Source organism: Lipotes vexillifer, unplaced genomic scaffold, assembly GCF_000442215.2.
Source record: "Lipotes vexillifer unplaced genomic scaffold, Lipotes_vexillifer_v1.1 scaffold636, whole genome shotgun sequence".
NCBI classification, from domain to species: domain Eukaryota; kingdom Metazoa; phylum Chordata; class Mammalia; order Artiodactyla; family Lipotidae; genus Lipotes; species Lipotes vexillifer.
Window position 1 is genome coordinate 236,315 of NW_006786547.1, and position 10,907 is coordinate 247,221.

The following is a 10,907-nucleotide window of genomic DNA, read 5'->3' on the forward strand; positions in this document are numbered from 1 at the left end:
AAAAAAAAAAAAAAAAAAAAAAAAAAGGTTAGTTGGAAAAAAGTAACTATTTCTACGTATCAAGCAACTAAATCAGGGGAAAAAAAATGCCATTTACAAGAGCACTGAAATGGTCCAACACCAGGACCCTGCTCCCCACCACAAAGGAGCAGCCAGCACTGGACCTTCCCTCCTGCCAGGACTCTCCAGACGCCTGGGACACGTGTGCGCGGGACATGGCCGAGCCTCCCATGAAGCTGCCAGTCACCACCACACGGCCCCAGGGGATGAGGACACATCCACCCAAAGCCTGACGTGAATGCTCTCGAAAGCTGCACTAACCGCCAACACCTGGCAACAGCCCAAGTGCGTCTGCGGCGGATGGAGGAGCAGCCTGAGGGGTATCCACACGACGGAGCAGTGATGACCCAACCAACACAAACACGTGACACTGCAGACGAGCCCCCAGAGGTTCCCTCCACCAGGGAGAGGGCCAGACCCAGAGGCCACGTGCCGTGGGAATCCACCCGTACAACATTCTGGAAAAGGCAAACAGCAGGGACAGAGGGGCCGGGTGTCCCCGAGAGCTGGTCTGCCTGTCTCGGTGCAGTGGTGCTCACCCCAGCCTCGCTCGCTCACAGAACCCCACCCCCTGGGCAACCTGTGACTCGCTTCTCATGAAAGCCACTCCCGCGATCACATCACACCATGCATGGTTCTCCTGCCGGCCTTTAAGAAGGGGGCTGCGTGCTTGGGGCCCCTGGGAGCAGACAGAGCCCGGGCTGGACCTCAGTCCTGCAGCCAAGAACTCGCGTTCTGACAACCAGCATGTGAGCCCGAGGACTCCGAGGTCCAAGGTCCAGAAAAGACGCAGCCGGACCACGCCTGGACGGCCTGGGTGACCCTGAGCAGAGGACCCTGAGATCACTGATGGGGCAGGAACAAGGAGACGCCTGTCAAAACCAACAGAGATGGACACATAAATGGGTGAATTTCCTGGATATAAATTAGGCCTCAGTAAACAAATCAGCACCAGAACACTTCTACGAGGGCACCTACAAAAAGCTCACAGCTCACATCACACTTAGTGTTCAAAGAATGAATGCTTTTCCCTTGACAGAGACGGGCAAGGATGTCCCTCCCACTGGTGAGACCCCAGCCAGGCTCTCAGCACAGACTTAGAAGGGCCAGGAAGAAGCAGAGCTGTCTTTCCTCACACATGACACAGTTATGCACACAGGAAACCCTAGAGAATCGGCAAAAAAGCTACTGGAATTAACAAGTGGATTTAGCAAGGTCGATACACAAAAAAACAAGTATTTCCATACCCTAGCAACAATTAGAAAACGAAGTAAACAGCAACACTGTTTACGAAAGCATAAAAGCATGGAATACTTGGGAATAAACTTAAGGGAACACGTGTTAAGATCTACACCCTGAGAGCCCGCAAGCTCTGCGGACACCTGGATGCGACACCAGGGACCAGGAGGAGACCTAACGCTGTGCAGACGCTGACGCCCTAAACTCGGCAACAAACGGGAGGCAACCCCAGCAGGGCTCCAGCCCCAGCTTCCTGTACTGATGCCCTGATTCCAGAATCTACAGGGAAACGCAAAGGACACAGAAAAGGTGAAACGGCTTTTGGAGGAAACAGGGTCTGAGCACAAAGCGACCTGGTTTCAGGGTGTAGTCTCATGGCCGTATCAGTGCACCTTGGTTTGCTGAACTTTGCAGACACCGCGTCCAGTGGGTCTGCGGGCTCCAATCTTCCAACAGTATCTGCTTACTTCCTGTCTCTGTCACATTCTGGTAATTCTCGTAGTATTTTAAACGTTTTCAGTACTACTGTATTTGTTACGGTATCTGTGGTCAGTGACCTTTGATGTTACTACTATGACCCGCTGAAGGCTCAGATGATGGTTAGCATTTTTTAGCAATAAAGCATCTTTTGATTAAGGTATATACATTATTTTTTTAAGACAATGCTACTGTACACTTAATAGCCTATAGTATAAACATGACTTTTAGATGCACTGGGACCAAAAAAAAAAAAAAAAAGTGTGTACTGTAATACGCTCTACTGTAATATTCACTACGTTGCTGGTCTGGAACTGAACCCGCAGCGTCTCCAAGGTGTGCCTGTGATCAGGACAGAGTGATGTAGGTTACGGATTGGCAAATAAATCAAAGGAACAAAACATAGTCCAGACAGACCTACTTTCAATGGTGCAAGTAGAGACTTTACATTCACGTGGACAAATGGGAACCTCAACCCCTATCTCACACCAAAAACAAAAATCAATGCAAAATGTGAGACCTGAAACCGTAAGACTTCTAGAAGAAAACAGAGGTGGGAAGCCCTTTGATATTGGTCTTGAATGTTTTGGATTTAACACCAAAAGCAAAGACAACAAAAGCAAAAGTAAACAAGTGGACTACACTGAACTAAAAAGCTTCTGCACAGCAAAGGAAACCATCAACAAAATGAAAAAGCAGGTACCAGGTGTTCCCTGGTGGTCCACGGGTTAGGACTCAGCGCTTTCACTGCCATAGGTCCAGGTTCACTCCCTGGTCAGGGAACTAAGATCCTGCAAGCCGAGACATGCGGCAAAAAAGAAAGAAAAAGGCAGCTACTGAATGGGAGAAAATATTTGCAAACCATGTGTCTGATAAGGGGTTATTATCCAAAATATATAAAGAACTCACACAACTCAGTAGCAAAAAACAAAAAGCCAATTTAAAAAATGGGCAGAGGAACTGAATAATCATCTTTCCAAAGAAGACACACAGATGGCCAACAGGTACATGAAAAGATGCTCCACATCACTAATCATCAGAGAAATGCACATCAAAACCACAATGATTAATCACCTCACACCTGTCAGAATGACCATCGTCAAAAAGACAAGAAGCACTGGCGAGGGTGTGGAGAAAAGGGAGCCCTCGGTGCACTGCGGGGGGGAAGGTAAATCGGTGCGGCCACTGTGGACAACAGTGTGGATGGAGCTTCCTCAAGAAGGCGAAAACAGAACTACCATGTGATCCAGCGATCCCACTTCAGGACATTTACGAAGGAAACAAAACCACAACCTTGAAGAGATATCTGCTCTCCCATGTCCACTGCAGCATTATTCACAACAGCCAAGATATGGAAATAACCAAGTGCCCATTAATGGATAAGAAAATGTGGCACATACACATACAGTGGAGTACTATTCAGCCTTAAAAAAAAAAAAAAAAAAAAAAAAAAAAGGAAATCCTGCCATTTGGGACAATATGGATGAACCTCAAGGGCATCATCTGAGATAAGCCAGCAAATGACAAAGATGGCATGGTGTCACTTTATGTGGCCTCTTACTTTTTTTTTTAAGGCAAACTTTCATGGAAACCGGGTAGAATAGTGGTTGCCAGGGGGTGAGGAGTGGGGGAAACAGGGAGACAGTAAATTTATAAAATGAAAAAGGTCTGAGGATCAAATGTATAACATGGTGACTACAGTTGATGATGCTGTTTTGTACAGCCGAAATTTGCTAAGAGAATAGAACTTAAGTGATCTCACCAAAAAAAATATGTTAAGCGAAAAAAACAAACCATACACAAAAGTTCTTGAAACAGATCATAGATCTAAATGTAATTTTGCTAAACTACAAAAATTCTAGAGAAAGGAGAAAATCTTCGCAACCTTGCAGCAAAGATTTCTTAGGACACATAAAGCACTAAACCATTAAAAACGTTTTCTGTTCTGTGAAGAGGAAGGAAGGGCAAGAGGGAAATACTCACAACACACGTTGGACAAAGGGCACCATTCAGGGCTCATGAAGAGCTCTTATGACAAGCGGCCCGACGGAACAAACCGCAATAAATTTTTAAAACTTCTCCACAAACGAAGATGTAAGGAAGCCACTAAGCCATGAAAAGTCACTGCCATATAATGAAGATGTGGTGCCTACAGTGTAATATTACTCAGCCATAAAAAGGAACGAAATAGTGTCATTTGCAGAGATGTGGATGGACCTAAAGACTCACACAGAGTGAAGTAAGTCAGAAAAACAAATATCGTATAATACTGCTTATATGTGGAATCTAGAAAAATGGTACAGATGAACTTATTTGCAAAGCAGAAACAGACACACAGATGTAGAGAACAAACATATGGATCCCAAGGGGGGGAAGGGAGGGTGGGATGAATTGGGAGATTGGGATTGACATATATACACTACTATGTATAAGATAGATAACTAATGTGAACCTACTGTATAGCACAGGGAGCTCTACTCAATGCTCTGTGGAGACCTAAATGGGAAGGAAATCCAAAAAAGAAAGGGGATTATGTATATGTATAGCCGATTCACTTTGCTGTGCAGCAGAAACACAACATGGTAAAGCAACTATACTCCAATAAAAATTATTAAAAAAAAAAAAGATGCTGCCATCACAGGGCATCAGAATTAGTGTCTGAGCTGCCCTTTCCTGCTGGCGAGTGTGGGGGGAACAAGCCCTCCAGAAACTGTTTGCCGTTTCTTCTAAAGTCAGTAAGTGAACACTCACCAGACGGCAGTAATTCCACCCCCAAGAATTCACCGAGAGAAACAAAGACTCACACCCACAGAAGTCAAGTCTGAAAATCCACCGCAGGTGCACTCCTGGCCATAAAAGCCAGAACCAGCGGGTCCACCCGCAGGCCAGCACACAGCCCCGCACGGCTATCTGGGTCACCACTCCCAACGGGAAGGAGCAGATGGCCCAGCGAACCATCACAGGTCAACATTATGACCTTAACGGGTTCACAGGTCAATGCTCTGACCCTAATGGGTTCACAGGTCAATGCTCCCACCCGAACGGGTTCACAGGTCAGTGCTCTGACCCTAAATGGATTCACAGGTTCAAAGCTCTGACTCTATCCTGGTTTACAGATCAATGCTCTGACCCTAACTGGTTCACAGGTCAATGCTCTGACCCTAACCTGGTTCACGGGTCAATCCTCTGACCCTAACTGGGTTCACAGGTTCAATGCTCTGACCCTATCCTGGTTCACCTGTCAATGCTCTTACTGGGTTCACAGCTCAGTGCTCTGACCCTATCCTTATTCGTGGGTCATTGCTCTGACCCCGACCTGGTTCACGGGTCAACACTATGATCCCTAATGAGGTTTACAGGTTCGACGCCACGATCTAATCTGGCTCACAGGTTCAATGCTATGCAATCAAATCCCTACAGGAGTTTTGTGGAACTTGTCAAGCTGATTTTAAAACTTGTATGGAAACTTCGAGAGACCAAGAGGAGCAGACACTCCCAAGAACCCCAAGGTAAGGGGAGGTAAACTAGGATAATTAATACAGTACAGGCTGCCCAAGGCAGTCAGCAGACAGAGGCCAATCCAAGCTCTCGCGGACACCTGATTTATGACAAAATCTGCACTGCTGAGGGGTGGGGAAAGGACAATCTTTTCAACAAATGGTGCTCAGTCACACAGATGTCAATACAGGGAAAAAAATAAAGCTTGACCCCCTTCAGCAAAAAAGCAAAATATAACTTCTGGGAAATAATATAAATGTGTATCTTTGTGGCCTGGGTTTTAGAAAAACTTATCTTGGACATTATAGAAACCCACCTGTATACATAAAAAGCCTGCAAAGTTGGAGGATAATAAAAATAAGAACTTCTGTTCATTAAAAGACATCGTCAGGAAGTACACAAGCCACAGAGGGAAGATTATCTGCAAGTCAAACGTCAGGAAAGAGCACTGATCCAGAACATGGAAATAACTGCTGCAAACCAGTAAGAGGCAAACTGCTCAGCAGACACAGGTGGGCAGGAAACCCGGCCCAGCTGCAGTGCCACACACACACGCACGCACGCACCACACACACGCACGCACGCACGCACGCAAACGCGCAGGCCGGGCGGGTGGCCGCGGTGCTGTGGGGAAGGCCTGGCCCCACGGCCCTGGGCTAGAGCCGCGCCCCAGGCTGCAACCTCCAGGAACACAGGCTCCTCTTCCAGACACTTGTCTCACAAATGCTGACCCCTTAGGGTGTGGCTGCAGGGGCAGCGTGGGGGCAGGCGATGAGCAGGGCGCTCTGAAGACACAACCAAGAGTGGCAGGCATGGGAAGGTGAGGGCCTGGCTTCACCCGACCTACAGGTGGCTGTTCAGGGGTCTCGCAGCTGCCGCGGGGGACAGAGTACTTGTTTCCCCGCCTCCACCTGAACTCCCTCCCACTGGCAGCGACGGCGAGTTCTTAGAAGGTCTGAAGTCAGCAATTTATGAATTAAGGAGCAACCCTGGGAGCCAGGACAAGGCAGGACAGGGCAGCCTGCGATGGCTCAGAAACTGCCCTGGGGACCAGGGCCCGGAGCGGACAAAGCCAGGGTCCAGCTCTTCTATCCGCACCTGGGAGGGCACCGGGGTCACAGAGAGACACACCCGCCCTGTTCACAAGTGTGACCCTCACTCCACTCGAAGGCTCGACCCCCCGTGCACGTGGCCCCCGAGCCTCTTGGCGGCCCTCGCCCTTGCTGAGAAGGAAGGTGGGGCTCAGAGGCTGGAGGGACGTGTCCGAGGTCCCACACTCTCACACGAGGCTCGCTGGGCAAGCTCAGGACCTCTGGGATCAGGGACCCAGCGCCAGTCTGGCGGGCGAGCCTCCTTACCAGCCCGGGCCCCGCCAGCAGGCCCCTCCACGCGGCACAGTCCCATCAGCTCTACGCCCAACCCCTCAGGACGCATTACCTTGTTGTCAAGGTCAAAGAGGTAAGAATCTTCCTCACGCACGTCAGCTTCCGAGTCAGAGATGAGCTCCCCGACATACCTGCGGAGGCGGAGGCAGACGAAAACGTGACAGGCGCATGTCACCCAGGACCCAGACGCAGGGCACAGGGGCCCCGACGGAGCCCACGTGACTGAGAATTCTGCCTGTGACTGAACAGGGACTTCATCCGGGTCCCAGAAAATGATGACACAGAAACTCTCTATCTGACCAGGGGTCCAAAATGATCATCCCCTACACGTCACGAAGTGCTGACGGATCTTCTGAAATAAGTTATGAGCTGGTGAGAAAGTGCAGGCAGAAACGCAGAGGTGGGCGGGGGCTGCCCGCAGCGTGAGCGCACAGCCAGGCCCAGGCAGCCCCTCCCCGGTGAGCGTGGGGCCCCCCCACTGGCCAGTGTGCACTCCTAGTCGCACCCTCCCCCGTGACAGCAGCAGCCCTGGGCTGACCGGGCGCTCACTTACTCGCAAACAAAGGTGCCCAGTGGGATGTCCTGCAGGGACCGCACACCCCAGCCCATGTTCTGCGTCCGATAGAGCTGCAGCCTCATCCTGGAAAACAGGATCAGCCACTCACGGCCACGTTCCACCACACTCAGCTCACACTCATGTTACCACACAAGTGACAGGAGTAAAAAACACAGAAAATACAACTCTCATGTCTGGAGATGCGTTAGAACTTCGCATGCAATGCAGCAGTGACTCCTAGAGTTACCCCACCCCAAACCCGCCCCTGCACCAAGGCACCACTCACAGTGTCCTTCACACCCTCAGGAGGCAGGGGAACCTCAGACATCAGCCTGAGGTCAGCGCGTGGAACACGGCCCCCGGCCCTCCCTGAGCCTCAGTGCCCTCATCGCCAACGTGTGACGAGGACCAAAGGGGTTATTAGCCGGCCCGCTGGCCCCAGGCTGCAACGCAGGTGAGCTCGGGCAGCGTGCCAGCCACAGGGCTGAGCTGGCCCCTGGGGGCAGCTGTGGGGCCCCTCCCAGGCCCCGAGAGCTAGGGCATCCCGCCAGCCATTTGTGTGTCCAGTGGTGTGTCTGTCCTCACCCCCAAGGCCTTTCTGCCACACGCCAGGACACAGAAGTATGGGCTAGTCACAAGTGCTGTAAGGTTACTGATATTAATAGACTCCAAAATACTGTAACGTTCATGTTCAGCTAAACTTACAGAGGATACAAATCTTCCCTCATAACCTTTGATTTTCCAACTCTCAAGCATGTTCACGGAGGGAAGGTTCATGACCAGAACCCCAGGGTCTGGCTCTGGGTGGTCAGTGAACCAAGTGCCCGAGTACCAAGTGGCAACATGTTTTACATGAGACTCAGTACGTGGGTATGAGGGAACCACATGACTGTTCACACCAGATCAGGACCTCGTGAGCTTGGACCACGCAGCTCTTGGCAAGCCTGCCTCTTGCCTTCGGGCCGTCTGACCTGAACCCAAGTCTGAGCGGGTAGGAAACATGGAAGGCTTCCGCTCTTTACGTCAACCTCTGTTAACATCAGCAGAGGTCAAGGGCTCCGAGGAAGCCACCTCCACGTGCAAACACACATACGCTAAACACACGCTGCTCCCGTTTGTGGGCACACACGTGAAACTAGAGAGCTGCCCAAGGGACTTGACTGCTTTCAAACACATGGAGACCCTGGCGCCAGCCCGCGGCACCTCACCTGAGGCCGTTTTGCACGACGCGGTTCCGGCAGGTCCTCCAGCAGGAGCAGGCGTGGTTGCACTCGAAGAGCAGGGGCGGCTCCGCCATGTTGAACTCGGGCAGGAGCCGGCCATCCTGCGGACAGACGCGTAGCGAGGGCTAAATAACTGACACCAACATGCCTCCTCAAATCAAAACACCGCCCCAGAAAGCATGGTTCCTGGCCAAACTCTACACCTGGGAGGACAGGGTAAGGCCACACGCTCACGCTTTGTCCAAGGCCACGCAAAGTCTCTGGGCAGGAATCTACATGGCTTTTGGAAACCTCTGGGACAGCTCTCCCTGGCCCCTGACTGTGGCCAGCCTCTCTGCCCCAGTCGACCTCCCCGCATCTCCGTCATCCTCTCTCAGCCTCCCTGAGGCCATCAGCTGGTGGGCCCCTGGACTCCTGCTCTGCAGCCTCCAGCCTGGACCACCTGCCAGCACTACCTGCCACTCTGCAAACCCCCAGCTCCCGAGGGACCTGTCACCGCTTTTCTGTCCGACACCCGGGACGCAGCAGAGCCGCTGGGCTGAGCCCAGGCTGTGCAGCCGCGTCCGAGGCCCTGCCAGTTCCAGTGGCTGCTCTGAACAGTTAAGAACTTGCCCCCTCTCAGCACGGCCAGGCTTCGCAGGAAACACCAGGAGACCTGAGCCCCGCCAGTCCTGCCCACGACACCTGAGCCTCTTGTTTGGACGACACTCTTGACGCCCCCTTTGCTGTAATGTTGACTCTGTGCCAGTGGCCTCCACGCCGGGCCTGTGTGCCCTCTCCATCCCAGGACACCCTGAACTCCCCAAACCAAAGCCAGGGAGGGCTCTCGTCTCAGAAACCAGCCTTGGGAACCCTTCTCTCCTCGGCTCCCTCCAGGCCAGGCTCACGGATGGCCACCTCTGCCGCCCAGTCAGTTCCCTCTGGCCACCCCCAGGGCCCACAGAAAATGCTGGCTCCATCCCCAGTACCCGGCCTCGGTCCTGCCCCCGTCCCCTGGCCTCTGTTGCTCCTCCCCAGCCAGGCCCCCACGCAGGCTCACCTTGTCGTACCAGCAGCGCATGCTCAGCTGGCCGCACATGCAGTTGCTGGAGGAGCAGTCGTCGATGCACACGCAGTACTGGGGGGAGGGGCGTGTCAGATGGAGCCCCGCCCCGCCCCCCAGTGCTGTTCACAACTCCAGTGACAATCCTCAAAATTCTGACTCTTGAGGACACCGGGGGCGTGCAGCCCCTCAGGAAGGAGGGTGTGGAGAGAACGCTCAGGCACGAGGCCTCGGGGGCTCGCAGGAGGGGCTGGGGAGGGACCCAAAGGAGGAAAGGAGGCTCAGACACCGGGCGGGCACAGCCCCAGGAGGGGAAAGACCGGGGCAGAGCCACTGCGGCCCTGAGGGAACCCCTCCCCACTGCCCAGGCTGCTCTGGGGGCCGCAGAGGCAACATCCCACAGCAGGGCCCCCCCCCCCACCGCTGACCTGCAGGTGGGTAATGTTCCTGTCGATGTTCATGGGGGAGGTCACACAGTTCTGAGACACGTACTTATAGTTGCTGGGGCACGGCTCGCCGTCCACACCGTTGACACACGGTATGGGGATCCGCTCATAGCCCCGAGCGATGTCTCTGCCGCAGGAAGGGGGCGTCAGCTTTCCCGGTGAGCCCTGGCCCAGCCCAGAGAGGCTTCCGCTCTGACCCTCAACCCCGCCCGGAGGCAGGCCCTGCCTCATGCTCCTCACCTGCTCACCGTCTTCTCCACCAGGGCGGGCCTGTCAGGGGCCGCATCGCGCAGCGCCTGGCTCATCTGCAGGGCGCTCCACACCTGCGAGTTGAGGCTGGCGCATTGCAGGGGCGTCTCCCCCTCCTTGTTCTTCAGCGTGACGTCGGAGTCCCGGGACAGGAAGAGGCTGGAGGGAAACGCAAGTGCACAGAACATTCAGATCTTAAGTCAAAAGATACAAGGATGAGCTTCGCACGATGACAACGATCAGCAGAAATAAGGAGGAGACGGCATCCGCTTGCGGAGGAACCAGCTCGCCGGCCGGCGCGTCCGCTCCCCACGGACAGACATCACTACTCCTCTCCCCCGTTTACTGCCAAAAGCCCTCCTTTTCCTTGAAGGGAAGAACATGTAAATAACTAGGGATGGTATTTGATTTTTCTTGGCTTTTCCATTCAAAGGCACCCCCAGGGTGAAAAGGGCAGCAATGCCTAGCCGGCCACGTACTCAGTTAACGCCCAGCAGGCAATCCGATGGCCTGACCCACTCAGGGCCAGACGGTGCGCCAGAGCCCTGTGCCCCCAAGGTCCCAATCTGAGAGGCCGAGGGCCCCACCACAGGGGCATCCCCTAGTCCCAGGCCCCCGTGAGATGAGAAGTGGGGGCCACACCTCCCTGAGCTACCGCCAAGAGCAGAGCAAAGGCTCTGGACCTGACGGCAACGGGCAAAAGTGACGCAGGAGGGGCTTCCGGTGGGGGGG

General features: G+C 53.4%; 1 protein-coding gene across 1 annotated transcript in view; it reads right to left on the reverse strand.

Moving 5' to 3' along the window:
- EHMT1 (euchromatic histone lysine methyltransferase 1) overlaps nucleotides 1-10,907 on the reverse strand; it is a 76,671-nt gene that overhangs the window by 4,335 nt on the left and 61,429 nt on the right. Inside the window, exons 19-24 of the mRNA XM_007458921.1 lie at nucleotides 10,167-10,334; nucleotides 9,909-10,053; nucleotides 9,478-9,555; nucleotides 8,424-8,539; nucleotides 7,213-7,299; nucleotides 6,712-6,790 (exon numbers count right to left, since the gene is read on the reverse strand). Of these exons, the coding sequence (XP_007458983.1) occupies nucleotides 6,712-6,790; nucleotides 7,213-7,299; nucleotides 8,424-8,539; nucleotides 9,478-9,555; nucleotides 9,909-10,053; nucleotides 10,167-10,334 (673 nt within the window). The remainder of the gene's footprint in view (nucleotides 1-6,711; nucleotides 6,791-7,212; nucleotides 7,300-8,423; nucleotides 8,540-9,477; nucleotides 9,556-9,908; nucleotides 10,054-10,166; nucleotides 10,335-10,907) is intronic.